We start from the raw sequence: 20,947 nt of genomic DNA, 5'->3' as shown, positions 1-20,947 counted from the left end.
GAAGTACTGGTAGGGGTAATTAGATTGCCCCAGGGTCTGTTTTTCGAGGGGGCACTGTGCAGTCCCCCGTCAGCGAGTTTCTGGCTGGTGGCAGTGGTTACCACACGAAATATTCCTTAAGAATATTTACTATGGGATTTTCCCATTCATTTTAAACGCACCACTTTTTGGTGCAATGTTAAAGATATCGCCGGGTTATTTATTTAATATTTATTCCCCGGTTGTGTCTTTTTGCCAGGACTCGGTTTTAAAATGGCGTTTGTGTTTGCCTCTGTAACTACAACCCAAGTCGAGCCCTTTGTTCCACTTTTTGGCAGGCTTCTCCACAGAAGCCTCCAAAAGTGGTGCCACTCTGTCTGGGTCCACAGGATGTGTGGGAGGGGGGGTTTAGGCACCCTGGACTGAGTTGCCTCGGCAACTCAAGTCGCACTCTTGTGTGATTGGCCCAGTGGTGAGCCGCCCAGCTCACCACTTAGCATGTTTGAGTGACAGCTAGGACTGATGAATGGGGGTTTTCTGCATAAAAGCAGGGCTTTGGGGACTGGAACTTCAGAAGTCGCCACAGGACCAAAGAATCCGAAGAAGGAGAAGCTGAGCCGACCTGCAACGACGACACCACCGGTGGAGCCCTGCTGAACCGCCTCACCACTTCTTCCAACGACAGAGGAGATCTTCAGCCCGAAGAGTCTTCTTCCTTTGACTGATGGGGATAACCAGTTTGCCCACCTTTTCGTCTTCCCGGATCATCTCGTGGCCGCCTTGCCTGTGCCAAGCACCCCGGCAACCGGAATACCACGTTTTACCACTACCTCAAATAAAAGGGTAGTAGCTTTTAACCGGAGAACTCCGCGGCTGGTTTCTTCCCTGGAAGTGCAACGACCTTCAGCTTTCCTCCACGTCAAGATCATCTCTTCCTCTGGACGACGCCGCGACTTTCACCCGCTGCCAGGAACAACTGCCCCCGCTGGAGGATCCTCTCCACTTTCAAGGTACTGTGTCCGCCTGGCCTCCCTCGCAACGGTCTGTGTGGGGTGTCTCTTAAATCCTCAATTTACCACTTGGGTTGGCCCTAGGCTGGCTAACTGAACTTTTCTGAGCTGAACTAATTATTTTCTGAACTCCCTGCAAGACTTTTCAAGCCTCTCAAACTGTGATCTTGGGCGCATTGGTGCTCTGTTCTCTCTAACTCTGAACTCCGCTGAACTCTTTGCTCCCAAGTAGACTTTGACTTTCCTGCCTTGCTGGGTGCTTCTAAAGTATTAGTGTTGTGTGCTTTTCTAATTTCTGCCTTTTCCCACCCTTTTTTGATCATTTATTAGAGTGCCATCTTGAGTTAAGCGCTCACCTCTGTCTGAAAATAAGTGGCGTTAACTAAGACTTGTCTAATAAGGAATAAGGGATGTATATATATTAATAGTGACTGTGTTTTGAACTTGCTTACAATAATAGTGCTGGAGTGTTTCTATAAGTGTGTCTTCAAATAAATAATGATATACTTTGTTACCAAAGCTCTGGTCAGTGTTTGCTTGTGCTACTGTATTTTGGTACCCATCTTGTATGCTCTACATACTTCTTGAGAGAAGTCTGGCTGCTCAGCCACAGCTACCAGGTAAATCTGGGTGGTACAGACAGGTTTACTGCCAACACCTGTAGTCTTAACCCTTTTCCAGTGGTCCCTAAGGGAACTGCACAGGTTTCTGCCTAACAGTGCTGGTGCCAATAGGCACCCCTGTTTTTACGCCTCTCTCGGTGGTGATTGCTTTAGACAAAAGGCCTTGTTGACTCAGTCTTAAGGTCATTGAGGTTTCCCGATAAAGTTCTTGAATCGGGGCTACGATGTTCTCAGGGCATCCCATGTGTTCCGGTTTTTGCCACAAGAGGGCCCTATTGACCTGGTCAAAGGCCTGGACCAGGTCAATAAAAGCCATGTAGGTCGATTGGCCGCCTTTAAAACCCTTAGCCTTTATTGTACCCAACGTTATGATATTAACGGCGGTTCCTGAGTTCTTAACAAAACCCGTCTGAAAAGGGTCACTACACTTTGCTGAGACCAGCCATTCTTGGAATGCTTCGAGGGCAAAGCCTGCAAATATTTTCCCAATCACATCTAGAAGTGAAATCGGCCGATAATGATTTGGATTTTCTCTGTCCCCTCGTTTGAAAAATCGGGACTACTGTGGCTGTGTGCTATGTTGGCGGGATGGTTTGTTCCTGGTTACAATTTTGGAATATTTTGCTGATAAAGCTCCTCCATAATGTTGGCTGTTGTTTCAGATCTTTGTCAGTAATTACATCGGGCCCTGGAGCCCTAGACGTGCTCAGTTTTAAGATCTTATCCCGCAGTACGTCTTCGTCCCATGGAATCTTCCATGTCTGCCCATTTCCGATTTTACAGTGCATCAGCGCGGTCTGGACTCCCTGCTCGTGCGCCTCTGATTTGTACAAATCGGAAAAATTAGTCAGCCAGGCCTCTTCTCCTACACTATTTTGGAGGGCGTTATTTGCCGTTGCAGTTCCTCGTATCAAAGACCAGAATTCCCTAGTCTTCTTTCCACATATTGTTTTCAACATCATTCCAGCATCTGCCTGATATAATTGATGCTTCTTTTGTAATATCCATGTTCTATATTCCTGCTGGTCTGTTTTCCAACGTTCTGCATATGCCAGCAATCCTGACGCCCTTGCCAGTCTTTTTAGTTTATTTACTAAGCGTCGCTTGTTGTCAACTTCTGCGTTATATGTATGTTGGTAATTGGCAGACGACTGATTAGATTTGTGTACAGGTTTTGTGTACTTTAACAGGGGAGTATAATCCACTGTTCCAACGTTGTCCTCTGGATTAGTGGTGTTTTTTGCCGATGGTACTGTATAAATTTCAAAAATTTGTTTAAGGGCCTTTTCTGAGAGTTTTAGGCGGGTTCCCCCTGCGTTTGCTTCTAGCTCGTGTTCGTGGCCGAAATGCTGTTTCTGTAGGGTTGTCCACCTTGTAGATAGTAAGTTGTGGTCACCGTTTTCAGTCTTCACTACTGCAAAGCTTACGACTAAGCCTAACAGTTCTTTCGACACATATGTGTCATCAATTGTCCCCGTTTGGGATTCCCTTTGCCATGATGGAATCATTCCGTTAGTTTCTGTGCGTAGCCAATGGAGGTTATGAAGGTCTCTGGCCGTAAAATAATTCTCTAATTTCGTCCCTCTTTCCAGAATTGGGGATGTGTTTGATAGATGCACTCGTTGGTTCCCGATCTCTGGGCATATTGCATTGAAATCCCGTGTTATTATTGTGTGATCATGTCTATTAAGTATCATTTGCCTCTTCCATGATACTTTCCATTGATTCACAAAAGGCATCAGTTGTGATTACTTCGGGGTTCCAATAAACATTGACCAACAGTATAATTTCTTCTTTTTCCTTATAAGATGATACTTCTACATGTCTCCAGGTGACGATTAGTGCTTGGGTTAAATGTGATGACTATCTGATCCATCACATTCAGGACACATCCGGATCAAATTGCTATCAGTAAACCTGCCGTAGGACAACCCAGCAGGCCTTTTTCAGCTGGTATGTTGAAAGTCATGTATCCGTCCATCTCGAGTTTATTAATCTGCCAGGTCTCCTGAAAACAAAGGATATCCCAGTGGCCCAGGTTGACATTAGATCTTGCTGTTAAATGCCCAAAGCCTCTGGTATTCCAGGGTGCCATGGCGATGTAGTTCTTGAATGCAGTACGATTAGGGAGGCCTTTTGGTGCGATATCCTGAGGCGTTTCCAGCAAATGCTGATGTAGTTGCTAATTCCGAGGTTTTATGTACTGAGCCGCTGAGTTCCATGTCCATCGGCTGGGGATTTGATGGTTATGTCCCTTCCTTGGGTCGTGATTTTTCTTTCCTGGTTATTTAAGGTTGCACGTGGTTCCTGGTTGCTGTTACGCTGGAAAGATGGTCCCTTTGGATTCCGAGGAAGGTTTAATTCTTCATCTACTCTTGGTCCGGTTTTGTCATTAGCCATAGGTCTTCTAGGCCCATTTAAATTTTCCTGACGGCGATGGGACCAGTGGACCTGGTCGCTATGTGCTTCTGATTTTTTTTCCTCCTAGGTCTGTGGGCTCCGTTCCATTAATGGTGTTTTGTTGTAGCTTGCATTTTCTGACATCACTGTCAAAACTCCTAGTTGTGTTATGGCCACTTCTTTCCGATTTACACGGACTTCTTTGATCTTTCTTGTGGTTTCTCAATACTCTCTCATTTATCGGCTGTAAAACGGCAAGTTCATAGCCTAGTGTCTCCAAACTATCTTTTTCTTTCCATAATATCTCATTAATTACCAGAGACCTAATGTGTAGATATGAGACGTCTGTCCTCCCTGATTCACATGGCTCCACTATCCATAGATCGCTACTCTGCAGCTGGCGAAGGCTTGGGACCTGCTTGAATATTTTTCTGATTGTGTTCCTGTTAATCAAGCTGTCGTTCACCCTCATGATACGTTTCAGTCTGAAAGGTATATGCGATTTTAATCCTTGGAAGATGCACTTTTTTCACTTTTGTTTAGGGGCTGGAATCTTGCTTCTTTATTGACAAGATTCTGCACATTCTTGCCGGTGACGCTCTGGGAGGCTCCTTTCTGCTCTTGCTTTGGCCATCCCCAAATCCTAGGGGTTCCCAGTATTTTCCTTTTTTACTGGCCGCTCTCTTAGTCTATTGCTTGATCTTCTAAATTTCTTGGGTTCGAGTCACTAGGATTCTTAACCCTTCTTTTACTGCTGTCAAGTTCCTGTTCTTTCTCCTTTCGGTCTTGCGGCTGGCGCTCCTGGATTGGTTTACCTTTCCAAGTTCGCTTTTTCTTCTTAGGCTCCAGCCCTGGATTTGTTAAATCCAGGACTACTGACTTTCGAATCTTTTTGTTTGAGTTGTTTGAAATGTCTAGTTCGTCAACAGTGTATATACTCCATTCGTCTACGTCGCCCTCAGATTCTATAGAGTCCGACAAGACTTGAATACAAGGGTTCACGCTGATCTTATCTGGTCTTTGATTCTCTTTCAAGTTTGGGAGTAATGCAGGTTTAGGATCCGTGATCAGGCCAGGCGTTTTAGGACCTGGAGATCTTGTCTTTTTGTCCATAATAGATTTCTGGTGATTAAAGATCCCAAATGTAAAGAAGTTATTGCTTTTTCATTGTTTCTCATTGTCTTTAAATGCATTCGGGAGTGTAGACTTTACTTTTTGCGATACTTCCGTGGGTTGTTTAAGCTGAGTTTGTGAACACGTCTCCCTTGTTCCTGGGACCTGTTTTGTCTGGGTGAATACACTCTTCTGTTGATCGTTTCTTTCATTGTCCTGATGGGTAGAAATAGACCTTCCCTCTGTTGTGCTTCCAACAGGCATGTGTTGATTTACTTTTTTGGCTAATATATAGCCCTCCAAATATGTCATTTTTGTATGCATAAGGGCAATCAAGGAAGTTTGGTCCCGCATTGTGTCATTCAATGCCTCATATAGTTTATTGAACGGCGCCAAAGCAATGGTCACAGTAGACATGATTGTCATTAAATACGATTTCTTTTTCGACCCGGTTTCCATTGAGGCTGATGTTATGGGTTCTCTTAATGGTCTAAAACGTCTTGATGTGTTGAAACTTGATTGAAGTTCTATTCGTTGTGTCTTGGAGCTTTTTTGCCGGTGATTCGAGGTACACTCTTTTCTGTGCCCCCAGTCTTTCGTTTTTCCCTCCGGGGCGACAGTTGTGTTTCATTGACCATCGATTGGCCAATGATTTGTGACTCCCATTGTGTTTCCACAGATGTTGTCTGTGTTATCAGTGGATTTACATTAGGCTTCTTGATCTGGTCCACACTCTTCTGACCAATGTCGTTTTCCCCCTGTGCGTCAATGGCCTTCCAGGTGGATGTTATTTTTTGCTGATCCTTCCATATGTCAGGGCAGCAAGCGGCCATCGTTTTTTTGCTTGACTCCTCTCTGATCGGCGACTGGTAATCTCCCAGCAGCTCGTTTGTATGTTTACTAGGTTGCCTACAATGCCATTTTACGGGTGTCGAGCGGATTTCTTTTTTGCTTCCTGGAGTACAGATGGGCTTGTGAGCACCCATCTCTGTATCATATTTACGTCCATTGAGGGCGATCTTGTTTTGCAGCAAGCTGTCCAATAATTCTGCATCTGATGTTTCCTTTAAAGTATGTTTTACTTCTCCATTCATTACATGAAGTACATTTTTCACTAAATTTTATTTATTCCAGACAGTGTTAGTGGCTTGAGGGCCTTTTATTTTTGTGCATTGACTTTTGGACACTTTGACCAGGGACGTTCTCTTTGTCTTGACCTTTTGGTCAATGTTCGATACTGTTTTCAACTTCTCATTGCCCTTTGCCATTTTTTTTTCTGATTTACATTCAGGTCAAAAGTGTTATTTGCTGTTTCCTCCAGGTCCCTGAGTACTTCTTGCCACTGGGTATGCTCTGCACTATCTCCACTCTCTGCAGAGCCTGCACCGTCCTTGGTGCCAATCTCATTAGGGCTATTCCATTCAGCAAAACCAGGAATAACATCCCGGTCTGCAGCCATGTGTATCTCCGCGACCGTAGAGACAGCGCCTACATCCGCTTCAGCCGCCAGCATGGGGAGAGAGGCCGCACCCCTCCCCGGCCCAGCCGAGCCACAGGGCAGTCCCTCATCCAGCGCACTCGCGCCACCCGGGCCGCCCGCCCCAGGCGGCTCGGCGGCGCCGATTGGCCCACACAGTTCCTCAGGTTCGGCAGGCTCCACAGGCGACCACGACCTCCCGCCCGTGTCCCCGTTCAGGACGGGAGAAGGAAGAGATCAGCCCACCGCCATATTGGCAACCAGCATCCCGGCAAGGTGCCCGTGCAATTCATCCCCCCTGCCTCAGGTAGGAGTCGTTCTTTTGTCGAAACCTCCGATGGAATAGTTTTGTGTTTCGTAAAGTCACACATATCCACTTCCGTTTCAGAGCATCCCAATGCCGAGCCCTCGTCTTCATTGAGCTTTTCCTGTGTTCCGTGGGCTGTGTTGATTTTGCTGCTGATGGCTCTGCTGTGCTTTCCCTCACATTAGTGGTTTGCGCCACCAGATGCAACAAGCTCGTTGTGGCTGGGATCGGGGCTTATGAGTTCGCCAGTCTCTTAGCACATGGCCATTTTAATTTTTCCTGTATTTTAGGCTGTGTTAGACTTAAGAGGTCTTAGAACACGTTTTGAGGGAGACCCCTCCCTAGTGGAGAGGGGCTGCATCCTGCACTAGACAAGGGCTTCTGTGTGGGCCTTTGCACTGGTGGCCAGCTCTCTCGCCTGCCGGCTCCCGGTAGGCCCAAATACACACAACGCAGGCCAATCAGGAGCCTTGCTGTGCGGGCTCCATGGCAACCCTCAGAGGCACTCCCCTGCCGAGGATGAGGGTAGTCCTTTCCAAATGGTATAGTGAAACGGAATAAATGCAGTCCACACGTGTTGCCCACAAAGCGAAAGCCAGCAAAAAGCAGAAAAAGGTCAATGCAATATTTCAATGCGCTCTTCAGCTACAACACGTAGTGGCTGACAGAAGAAGCCCGGGGGCCTATGCAAAATATACTTCCCCATATAGGTTTTACCTTATATGGTAGCAGTCTGTGGTATAAATCCCATTACAGGACAGATTCAACATGTAGCATGGGTAAACTGCTATAATTACAAGGAATACTACAATACGTTCCAAGGCACAAAATAAGCAGCGTAGCATACAATATAAATTATTTATATTACGCCCATACACAAGTGTTTCAGGGCACGACGAGGCAAGGGAGGACAAAACAACGATATTACTAGGCCCAGTAACATTGAGAGCGCGCAAGTGCTGGGAGGAAGGTGGAGAGTGCAAGGAGAAAGGGAGGAGTGGAAGTGCTGAACACGTGATCAAACAAAAAGCAGGAAGTTCGGCAAGCAGGTGGCAAGTGCATGTAGTGTGCAGACAACGGTGTCGATAAGTGCAGGTAAGGGGACTGTAGGGTTGCAGATACAGACCCAAGTGTGAGGGTTGCCAGGAGGCAATGCGGGTATGCAGCTGGGTAGACTGGGATCTGGGACCGAAGTTAGAAGGTAGCCAGATGCCAAGTGCAGAAAACAAACAGATCAGCAGGGGAAAGGAAGGGAGTAGTCAGAAGCGAAGAGGAAGGTCTTGAAGTGCTTCCGGAACCGAAGATGGTTCTCCTCGAGTTTCAGAGAGGCTGTACCAGAGGGAGGCCCCAGCCGAAGAGAGAGATCTACCACCAACTTGTTGCTTGGATAAGCAACTGACCCTGAGGGAGTTGGAGGTGGAGGAGTGAAGAGCTTGAGTAGGAAAGTATTTCCAAAAGGGAGAGTTGAAGGTATTTCGGACCCAGGCCACAGAAGGCCTTATGGCCAATGCAAAGTGTCTTGAACTTAATCCCTGCAGCCACTGGGAGCCAATGAAGAGATTTCAGGTTTGGAGAGATACGATCCCTGGGCTTGAGGCCAAGGACAAGTCTTGCAGTCCTGTTCTGGATGAGCTGGAGAGGGCGGCGAGTAGTAGCAGGCAGATTTAGAAAGAGGCTGTTGCAGTAGTCCAGCCTAGAGAGAATCAGAGTTCTAGAGACACTGAGCTTTTGGCGGAAGGAGCGGAAGAATACCTCAGAGGAGGAGCAGTTGATAGTTTGCCTTCTTAGAGAGGCCAGAGATGTGTGGAGAAAAGGAAAGCGTGGAGTCGAAGAAGACCCTGAGGTTCTTAGCCTCACAGGTAGGAGTAGGGAGAGGGCCAAGGGAGGTTGATTACAATTTGCTATGCAATTCTGTAAGTTTGCTAATTAAATTGACATGTGTAGCAAAGCAAGCCATTACCCTGTTCAATGAAAGCACAGCTCTCCCTGCATTCCTCTTGCCCTTAGGGCTCACTCCTGTCTTTTCTCTATTCACTACAAGTTCAAAGGGGCGAATAAAAGAGAGCGAGTGCAGCAGTAACCATCTCCTCCACGTTTAAGTGCCAAAGGCTTGTGCAGGAGTGCAAGTCAAGAATGTATTTTTCTAATGATTGCAAACCGGAAGTAATCGGGATGATGCTTTTATTAAGCTAACTATACCCGGTATGTCTAAAACCAGTATGTGTTAAACTTTTTAAAAGACAGTCATGCAATACCATTCATACAATTTTAAGGTGATACATAATACATAATTACAGTATTGCAACTGTAAAACTCTGTATTGCCTCCATTCTTTACAGTAATGTTTAGGTAGTATATCTAAGTGTTAATTATATTTCATTTTGTTGGACAAGGTGCATCATATTGCATAGCGAACACTTTTGAAAAAGTACATGATCACACATCCGGATGATTTTGATGGCAAACCTGGTTCTGTGACCTGCTGGTTGCATTCACCTGTGCAACTGGTGCTCAACCTATGAGCTGATACCAAACTCCTTGACATTCTCTCTCATCACCCTGTTGCTTTATACCAGCTACCCTGAAAGTGAGATGCCCGCAAACTACAATATTCACCTAATTTGTCCAGATCTCTGCCTACTACACCATCTACTCTGCTTAGTCTTAATTTCTACCCATTCGATAATGAATACACAAAGCTAACGAGATGTTTACGCAAAGTAGTGATCAATAGTTCCATCCTGACTACATCTACAGATCTACTGCAATACTATACTCTGTAGTTAACCTTCAGAGGTCACTTTGCTCCGGTCAGTGTATATATATATATATATATATATATATATATATATATATATATATATATATATATATATATATATAGGCACATGTGAGAGAGGTGGCCAAACTGTTTTCAGAACCGTTTTATCAAATCTATTTATGTGTCCATTCATGCAGCTAACCTTTTACATTTTACAGACACTCCGAGGGCTTGCAAAGTCTTTTCGCCCACTCGCAGTCTCGAGTAGCTTTAATGAAGGGCGAGTACCATTTGCAGGGGATGTCTGAAACATTCACTTTTTTGCAGCAAATGTCAAATAACTGTTTCACTGTGCACGGGTGGCCGCAATGTGGCAAACAGTGGGTTTGTGGTTACATGCACCATTTTACATAAAGTGCATTTAAATGTATTTATTTTCCCCAAGTATTATACAGTTAAAATAAATCAACTTTCACTACATCTCAACCACATCTTCCAGATAGTGAAAACAGTTTGCCCCAGGTTCCAAACCGCCCAAATTTTTGTGGCACATCGTCAATAAGTACAAAATGACGACATTTTTTCTCCAAGAAATGGTAAAATATATAAAATAGGCCTCCCGATTCCAATTCATAAATGTATGCCACAGGACTTCCCTCATATGTTCCCATGCATCAAATGCATTTCTCTTAGGTCGAGACGGTAAACTAAGTGAGTCGGACCTTCCAAATTCTTTGAAATTCCGCTAGACCTGCAGGTCCGATTCTAGCTGGATGTTTAAGAATTTGGAAGGCCCGACTCATCTCACTAATGTGTTACTTCAGTGGTGGACAAAACTGCTATATTGTTTCTCATTTTATGTCTCGGGTACAAATAACTTCTAATGACATTAAAAATATTAGGTATCCAGGCATTGTTTCGAAAAAATAGTTTCGAATGCAAAAGTATCGAAAAATACTGCATCGAAGAAATGATTTTTGTTGCAGGAAAAGTTTATTTATTTTTTTCACTAAAATGGGTGTTAAGGGGTAAAAAAAAGAAAAAAACAGGGATTGGGGGACCCCCTGCATTAAAAAAAAAATGCCTTTTTTCTACGCATTTTTTGTCAAAACTTTTGTAGTCGAAACCATCACTATAAGCCAAATATTAGTAGAACATTGCTAATCAAATAGGTTTGTTTGCTAATCAAGAACATTTTAATTAGCAATCTCTGTGTTGTATCTTGCTCCCCAGCAAGATGTGCCTGGATCAGCAATGACAAGAAGCAGGAACCAGGCTGACCCAGGTGAGTACAAACGGACAAGATGCTTTATTGTCTTAGTTACATAGTCACAGTTCATAGAGGTGGGAGAGAGGGTCTTCAGCATCTGCCCTGGTCCCTTTCCATACTCCAAGTCCACAACCGTCACCTTGAGAACCTCCAGCACTCCAGATTCCACCTAACGTTCTATGAGGCCTAGCTTGCACACACACAGTCACTCTGATTCATACAAGATATAACACATCTCCCTCCTTAAAACAAACAAATAGATTACACCCATTCTCATGCCAAGATTAACAATCATAATCAACCAGACTCCTTCTACCCTGGCCTGCCAGGCCAGGGTCTCAGTGCTGCCACCACCGAGCACATACCTTGCCACACATGGACAATGAAAAACAAACCTACACTCACAGATCATACAGCCGTAGAAACGATGGAACATCTTATAGCGCACTGTCCGGCTTTGATACAATCTAGAATAACACACTTCTGCAAACATTTGATGTATTTTGGTAATATGTAGCCAGAAACTAGATGGCCTATGATTTTGTCCACAGCATCTATGAGCATTTGCATTGCCACCTGTAAGTTTATCAAATCTCTAGATCTATGTGGTCGAAATAACATGGAAACTGCATAATGTCTGATTTGTAATCCAGATTACATAAATTTGAGAGGGCAAAAAAACGATTGTGCCAAAAATATAACATCGATAATGGTCCAGGGTGATATCAAGGACATCCAGGAGCCATCAGGTGGTGGTTGGGTGCATACATCTGGGGTCACTCAGGAAGCAAATCATTCCCCAATGAGATGACTAGCTTCATAGAACATGTCTTTATGTTTTGAAACCATTGATGAATACTATGTTTTTTTTTACTTATTGCTCAATATGTCAAATTTTTTTTGTTACTTGTGTTAAAATTGTTAATGTAAAGGTGTATAAATTATTGAAAGGTTGATGAATTTCAGCTAAATCAATAAAAAAAAAAAAAAAAAAATTGAAAAAGCCTACACTCTGAAACTTCAATTTGCTAATCTCCTTCCGCCAGGATTGCCACACCTGGCCACAGGTCTGCCACACCTGAGCACAACCTATGCCCCACCCCGGGGCAAATACACTTGCCTAAACAACGTATCCCCAACCCTGAGACTACTGCAATGGCCCAAACACTGTCCTAAGCATGCCAACTTCATATAATACAATCAAAACCATAAATCCACAAACAAACAATACCTCATCCCTTCTCCCTCAAGAAAAACATGGAAAAGAATGAGAAGTATAGCAAACATGACTTACAAGACAAAGAGCACATTATCACAAAAGACACAACCACAAAAAGAAAGGTGTGGTGCGTAAGCTATGCACAGTAGCAACCATGCAAAACAAACTATGCAAAACCACCACAAGAATGGAAAATGTAGAAGTATGCATAGATCCAACTATGAACCAAAAAAAAAAAATATTTTCAAAAGCACAACAAGAATGAAAAATGTCGTGCTGGCTAAACTTTTTATAATAAGAAAATAGCTCTTTCAAATAAATATATCTCTCACCTAAAAACTTGCCAGTGAGTGGTACACCTGGTCCTCACATGGCCACAACTACACCCAAAGAACTACACTGGCTCAAATCTGTGTCCCACCTCAAAACAATAAAATATATCTATCAACTGCCGTGCTCAAATACTACACTACAACTCTACTTATGCACCGCCTGGCACCACAGACCTCAACTATGAGACAACTCCATCTCACCTAAAATGACACCATACTAAACACCAACAAAACTGAAGACACATGCGTTCACCTTCAGCGCACTAAAACTTATCGTATGGGCCTACACTCCCATACATCACATACCCAAAACTGCGCTCGAACAGTCTGCAAACTATATCTTAGGCCTCTTGCCATAGTGTCTTCAACAACTACCCTTCTCTAAGGGTTGACATCACTGGAACATTGCTTCTCTAAGTGTCCAACCTCTTCATAATGCAGGGTTTCTTGTTGGTTTTCTATTTAAACTGCACCACACCTGACCAGCGTGTGGGAGCCACCCCCTCTCAAACATGCATGCTAGCTCCTATGTGCACAACATCACCCCAATGTGCTACCTCTCACGTGCTCTAACAACTACTCAAAACGTGCTACCTCTCACACGTACTAAACTCAACATGTATGTCCCCACATAACCTCATGGACTCAACACATGTCCACTATTACTTACACACAACACAACACCCCACAACACCAATGTGTGTTTTTTACAGAAAATCTTCTCCAATGTAGGGATGCGTCACACCAACAGCAATGGTAGTGATCAGTCACCATGCTCTGGGAGTACCAGAATTCACAATTATAAAACATCCCAGTAAATCTCCAATAAACCCATCATTAAAGAAATCTCATACTATTCATTAACATTTCTAAATAAACTCATACTTCAAAATGCAGTGGACTTTCATCTAAAATACAATAATCATCATTTAAAGGACATTTCTGTGCAAAACTTCATTTAAAAAACGGTGTGCAGCATCATTTAATAATTTCCATCATTCAACAAAATGATTAATGTGAAGTTATATATAAAATACTGTGCAACATTGTTTAAAAAGCATTTCTCACCTATTACGCCCACAACACCTGCTGCACACAAACACCTTAAGCACACCAATTGAATTTATCTCCATAAATTCACATGTCCCATGACATTCCCGATACATCAGTTTCAATAGTAAAGTCCATAAACATATTTTGCTGTTCAACAACCATTCACACTACACACTGAACTCATAACAAAACTTGCTTCAAAATGCACTATTATCGTCAAATTATTTGCTTAATAATGACTGCAGCAACGGTAAATCACAGAATAAAAACGTAATCACATTAAACTCGATGACCCATTCCTCCGGCACCGTACGCTTACGGCTCTTCCATTGGGTACAACTACAGTATAATGTGAGAACAGCAGGTGTCCACAGTTGGATCACTCCCGTCGCCTGCACACCCTATTGTTGTAATGACAACCAAACACTTACATATTCTTGTGCGTTAAAAATATATACATTTATGCAATGATGATCTCAGCATCAAAAAGTTAAGAAAAAGATTGTTAAAAGAAAACAATTTTACATGTGTAAACAATAGTAATTATACAAAAGATTTTTATGTAGCGATAAACATAAATTGTTACTTTTACTTCGTAATGTGATTCCACAAATAATCCATCAACATTCCATCGTGTATCACAGGTAAACATTTGCATGATGTGGATTCATATATAACATAATTGTCCATGTTCCTTAGTCATATGATCAAACTGGTCTTAAATGCAATACTCTTTACGCGTTTCAGGGAAAGCGAGTCCCCTTCTTCAGAAGATGTCTACCAATGTTTTCCTTTCACAGTACATCTACAAAATATAGTAAATACATTTTTTTTGTAATCTTGACACAATCATGTAACTCTGTCATAACTGGATGACTCGTAACCTATAAATCACCTGAATGTGTCATTCGATGCTTTTTGCTTTGGACCGAGATGGACCCTTGTGCCTGCTTAGTTTATTTAATAATGCCAATCCTAAAGAATATAAAAAAAGAGACTAGTCTCGAGGCAGATTTGCTATCTTTAAAAGCGCATTATCATCGCTTGGGACTTATATATAGTCTCTTTTTTTATATTCCTTAGGATTGGCATTATTAAATAAACTAAGCAGGCACAAGGGTCCATCTCGGTCGAAAGCAAAAAGCAGCGAATGACACATTCAGGTGATTATAGGTTACGAGTCATCCAGTTATGACAGAGTTACATGATTAAGTGTCAAGATTACAAAAAAAATGTATTTACTATATTTTGTAGATGTACTGTGAAAGGAAAACATTGATAGACATCTTCTGAAGAAGGGGACTCGCTTTCCCCGAAACGCGTAAAGAGTATTGCATTTAAGAGCAGTTTGATCATATGACTAAGGGACATGGACATTTATATGTTATATATGAATCCACATCATGCAAATGTTTACCTGTGATATACGATGGAATGTGGATGGATTATTTGTGGAATCAGATTACGAAGTAAAAGTAACAATGTGTTTATTGCTACATAAAAATCTTTTGTATAATTACTATTGTTTACACATGTAAAATAGTTTTCTTTTAACAATCTTTTTCTTAGCTTTTTGATGCTGAGATCATCATTACATAAATGTATATATTTTTAACGCACAAGAATGTGAGTGTTTGGTTGTCATTACAACAATAGGGTGTGCAGGGGATGGGGGTGATCCACAAAACTGTGGACACCTGCTGTTCTTACATTGTTTGACACAACCCAGTGTCAGGGTTGATATTCTCACCTGCACCCCATCAATTACTTTAAGTTACTAATCTTATTTGAAATAGGTGTGCTCTAGGCCAATTAGTTTCTAACTTACAACTACAGTATAAACACTAGTAAACTGAAGAAATTTGTCCATGCTCTGCCACCGCACAAACTTTATCTAATCAAAACTCCCAGCATTACTCTTCATTTCACAGACGGGGATGCGCTCTGTAAACCAACTCCAGCAGTCCACAAAAAAAAAAAAAAACTGTGCGCGTAGCTTTCATAAAAGTACCATATTCTTTTTTTTTCCTTTAGTGCCGCAGCGATGCTTATGATAATCACAGTACCTTTTTAAAAGATGCCAGCATAAATCCATAGAACCTCTTAGCCAGCTAACTTCAAATATCAAACGCCTTTCCCTCGGGCTAAAACAAACGCCCTCCTATGCAGCTCCAATAATTGTCTCCTGCATGTCCATGAAGTTCCCGTTTGTGAAAACGTCATCACGTTCACAACATTGATGAGGCCTTTCCTCTAGTCTCTCTTCCTCTCGAAGCAGCTCCGTAGCTCCGACAACGGAGTAATGGCGCAAGGCAAAACGTATGCGTTCCAGCCCAACGGCCGGAATGCAGGGAGCTCAATTGGGCACGCGCCACCCACAGCCCCCATGGGCTCTCCAAAATGTGCCCAAAACATGTATTTAGTCCTTTTTTTCCAGTACCTTAATGTGCACTGTTACTTCACTGGACTGATTATCCCATAAGCCCTTTCACCACAGGAGCAGAACGGCACTCGGATCATCGAGCATCTCGTACGCAGCTCACTCGTGGCAATATCCTTCTGCCACCCCAGCTATCTTCCTTTTGCCAGGGCCAGGTCTCCTCCTGCCCCATAGATGGGCTTTAAGCTCCTTTCATCTACTGACACCACTGCCACCCCCCTCAATGGCACCAACTTCACCTTCTATTTTATCAGCTCACCATAGCAGCACTGTTTAAAACTGGTAACTGGCATCAGACTTCCATCACCTTTTCAATCTCCTTCATTCTCCCACCTTTCTCTGGGTTCAAAGGATTCCTCGTCGCCAAATGTTGTATCTTGCTCCCCAGCAAGATGGGCCTGGATCAGGAATAACAAGGGGCAGGAAACAGGCTGATCCAGGTGAGTACAAACAGACAAGATTATTTATTCTCTTAGTTACATAGGAGGTGGGAGAGAAGGTCTTCGGCATCTGCCCTGGTCCGTTTCCATACTCCAAGTCCCCAACCTTGAGAACCTCCAGCACTCCAGATTCCACCTAACATTCTATGAGGCCCAGCTTGCACATACACAGTCACTCCGATTCATACAAGATACAACACTCTGCTAATCAATTTCTGAGAACTAATTTATGCCTTGGATGTCTAACATACCATTCAGCAGTTAATGGTAGCAAACCTTTTACGAAACTCACTATAAACTGGAACGAAATTAGTATCATGCCCGACATACTACCATACATAACATCACACAAGATTCACTGATCAAGATTGCTGGCTATGTTTTCAAAGCCTGCATAACAATTGGTAGATGTAATTGTGACAAAATGTCTCTCTCGACACCCATTTTCGTCAAAAAGCTTTGATAGACCAGCCACTGTGACATCATTTGGTGCACCGAGGCTAATTACTCACGTTAGTCCAATACAAAGTTATTATCAGGTCATTTTAAAACCAAATCTTAAAACTGCATTTGAAAGGGGCAAGTATATTTGGGTTTAGGATACATGTGTTGGTGTTGCCTGGTTGTTTGCGCCCAGTTTAACAAAATAGGTTAGAGTATCAGATCACAACACATTATTTTGTGCTAATAAGTATTCAATTTTGTACCACTTGTAGTGGTATGCAAGTAAAGTATATGTACATAGAGAGGTGCCAAGGCACAGTTGCGATTTAAGCGTACAGTAAAGTGAGTCTCATTTCATAAATACAATGAACTTCAGTAATTTACATCTTGAATGATTGGAAACACCTTCATTAGTCTTTCACATTAGACATTAATTCCTCTTAAGTGCGTTAGAAAACGTTTAGTTGAAAAGAAAGATAAAGCTATGAAATGAAGCTTAAAAGGTTCTAATTGGGATAGTTTATTGTCCTTTGAAGTCTGGGTTTCTTTTTAGGAATATTCGTCCTGATTGTCTTATTTAGTAGTTTTGCTGGTTAGCAGTGTAGTTCATCTACTTCTGAGTAAGGTATCAAAACTTGTTGTCTGGTCAATAAATGCATTTCAATGTGCAGTTGGGACTTCATTTATGTTCAAGTTACAGTTCAATGGTACAGTATAACATCATTCAAAAATTCAGGAGTGCCTCTCTTTCTTTCAGGGTGGCGGTGTTGCGCGTGTGGTGTGGCAGGTAAATGACTTACTCAATGGTAAGTTGGCACCGCTCTATTTACATATACTTTGCTTGCATACCACAAGTGGTACACAATTGAATACTTAATACATAAACCCACTAATTAGCACAGAATAACGTGTCGTGATCTGATACTCTAACCTATTTTGTTAAACGGCGCAAACAACCAGGCATTATACTTGATCATTAGGCGCATTTGACTAATATTCACTTCGTCCACTTCAAAATTTGTGCATAGGATCCAAGTATGATCGCAGGCTCGCAGCCATTGGAAGGCAGGCCGTGGAGAGTGCACCTTGTGTATAGAAACTGAAGAAGAGTTTGCCAAAAACAGGCAAAAGTGGTCATAAAGTTGCCAATTCTTACTCGAAAACACTGGTAGGGGGAGTATTGCTGGGAGAAAACTAACGGAGTAGCACTACCAGTTTAATATTAGCGCTATTAACAAACCAGGGTCCAGAACAGAGGTCAGAATTGAACAGTAAGGTGCTTCTTTGGTGTTAAGAGGATCGAGAACACTGCACACATAAAAACACAACCAACGTCCAAGCAGTTGTACCCACGCAAAGGTAATTCTCACCTTCTTCAGCAGACTCCATATCTCAGAAGACAGAAGCCCACACCTCCTATGATTGCTGGCTGTGCAGAGCCCAGTGACCGACCAAACTGAGGGGAGGGGGAGGGGGCGGGGCCAAAGCAAATGACGTAACACGTCACCTAAACTGTGAACCCCACACACCAATCACTGCAATCGTCGCGGCAGATGGGCTCCCGCCGATGACGGCTTGTGGGGGCGGAGTTGAGTCTTGTCATCCTATCGCTTCTGAAGTTGAAAGGTCGCACAAAGGATTGTACGCAAAACAGAAAAAGGACTATGGGTTTACGTGCGTAAAACGAGACTTGAAACGCAAATATATGAAAACGTCACAAAGACGAGACTCTTTCCTATATTTCTGTGGTCAGCCAATAGATTCTAACGAAGAACTAGAGTTTAAACATTGTTTACTCAAACACAGCAATTTGCGTGAAGCCATGCTGGTGGAATAAATGATTTGGAATTCCCCAGCATTTCCAAACAATGTCCGACCTGCAGAAAGCATACTGGGATAGTTGCTAAACTCATAAGAAGAGCAGGCGGCTTATAACTTCTTCCCCCTGGACCAATTCTCACCAAACTTTGCAAAAAAAGTATATGGCTGGCTCAGAATTTTTTCGCTAAGTTGGGTGAGGTGTTTGAGAGGGGGGGGGGTGAAGTTATAGGGGGTCCCACATTTTCTTTTCCTCATAGACTGAATGGGGAAAAACTTTGCGCATGGCTACAGCCCGAACAAAATCCAACCAGTACTTTTGTTGCAAATCACTGAAATGAACGTACCAAAAAATGAGTGATATCTGGGTCCGCTCCGTTGACCCATTTCCCTGTTCGCTCCGCGGACCGCAGTCCGATTGGTGTGCGGCACACCATGATGTCGGGGAAAATTGGACGTGGCCCGTGGTTGGTTGGAGGGAAGCGTGCTGTGTGTCAAAGTTTTTGGTAAACGCTGCAATGTCGTATCAGAGGATAGTGTCGTGGTGTGTGTGGCAAGGCTGTAAGGCATTGTGAGCATGGCTGGGAGTGTTGCAAGTATTGATGTGCACACTGAAAGTAGTCTGATGAGACTCCGCTTCAGGGTCCCATTTACCTGTTCGCTGAGCGGTGAAAAGTTTGAGTGCACTGCAGTGTGCAGTCACAGGATGTGTGTTAAAAGTGTTCAATGACGATGGCATCTTTTATGGGAGGACAATGAGGCGGCAAAAGGGACAGAGAAACATAATGGACGTTATTTGGTGGTGGGAAGAAGCAATGGAAAAGGTGCCGGAGTGAGAAATGGTTCATGTGATATATCTCATTTGAAGAAGACGCTGCCTTGCCAGCGGTATTAGTTCATTCTCCGGTAATGTGCGGTTACATGAACAGACAACGCTGTTGCGTGGTCATTGCAGGCAGCGTTCGTAATGACATGGCAGCTGCAGAGTAAATGTGTTTCTGTGACGAGTGGTGGTAGGCACATTTGCAGAAGGGCAATGCATTGCAAAACACTTGCGGATGTATACATAGTGCGTAGTATGGTGTGCTGTGTGAGGTAAGTCTGCAGCCCTTTCGATGCAGGGCTGCAGCACTAGCACTGAAAAGTGTGTCCACTGGTTGGAAGTAGGTGCTACATTGTAACTGTGTGTGTGCTTTGGCTGCAGTGCACATAATGTTGGTAGCATGGGTGTGGTGATTGGTAGAGCAGTCTACAGTTGTCAGTGTATGGGTGGACATGCAGCAGTGACGAGTCGTGTAGTGTGTTGCATGGCTGCAGTAACAGAATGGTGTACATATGGAAGAGGTCACAGTGCACCTAGTTGTTATATGTGCTTGCCTAGTGGGAACTGCCAAGATTAGTAAGTGTCACAGTGCACTACAAATCATTGGATGTAAGTACGTAGTACAGTGTTGGGAGCAGGTGAAATATAGTGACGATTATATTCTTTGGTTGGGATGCTTATAGTGCTTAGTGATAGGAAGTGGGTAGCTGTGCCAAACACAGCGATCTGTGTCTGCATTACGGTAAGTGGAACACGTGTGCCTGCCTCCTTGCTTTATGGTGTGGCGGATGGGTGGAAGTGGTGGTGCGTATGTTGCATTTCTGATGTCTGCTATACGACTATATGTTCGACTGCATGGCTCTGTTACGTTGTGGTGGGTGTGGCCTAGACTGTTGGGTATATGGTCGAAGGCCGCAGGCCGTAGGCCATGCACCCAAAAGGCTTGGCCTGCATGTGAGCAACCAAAACATAATGCAGTGATGCAGTTGTTACTCTGCATGCCTTTCAAGTTGGTAGGTATTACACAATCGTTGAAGAGGACATTGTACAATTGGTAAAACAGCAGAAGTGAGTTGGTATGCGTATATTAGCGTATGGTGTTAATGATGGGCCTTGTTGCTCAATAGGGGGGAAATGTGACCATTTTTGTTTCCTTTGGTTAGGCCCTTGTAAGACCCTTGCTGTAGGAAGTGTTGTTTCACATTGCGCCATGCAAGGAAGTCTTCAGCATGAGAAATTTGCTATGTGGAGAATCTACCCAGCCACTCACATACCGTTCTGCACAGGCAACACAATGGCATAGAGCTGTAAGATGTGACAGTGCACCTGGTTCGTGTGTGTTGTTAAGGATTTCAATCAGGCAACACACACCTTGGTCTCGGCCTAGTAGGCAGCGCACAACTGAAATGCTTATCTTTTTATATATTTAGATTCAATA

At 43.3% G+C, this 20,947-nt stretch overlaps 1 protein-coding gene across 1 annotated transcript in view; it reads right to left on the bottom strand.

Moving 5' to 3' along the window:
- MARCHF6 (membrane associated ring-CH-type finger 6) overlaps positions 1-18,443 on the bottom strand; it is a 2,224,824-nt gene extending 2,206,381 nt beyond the window's left edge. Inside the window, exon 1 of the mRNA XM_069613753.1 lies at positions 18,239-18,443. Within this exon, the coding sequence (XP_069469854.1) occupies positions 18,239-18,257 (19 nt within the window). The 5' untranslated portion in view covers positions 18,258-18,443. The remainder of the gene's footprint in view (positions 1-18,238) is intronic.
- Between the last annotated feature and the right edge of the window lie 2,504 nt (positions 18,444-20,947).

Source organism: Ambystoma mexicanum, chromosome 5p (assembly GCF_040938575.1).
Source record: "Ambystoma mexicanum isolate Mex_15411 chromosome 5p, UKY_AmexF1_1, whole genome shotgun sequence".
In the NCBI taxonomy this organism is placed as follows: domain Eukaryota; kingdom Metazoa; phylum Chordata; class Amphibia; order Caudata; family Ambystomatidae; genus Ambystoma; species Ambystoma mexicanum.
This window is presented reverse-complemented; position numbering and strand designations above follow the sequence as displayed.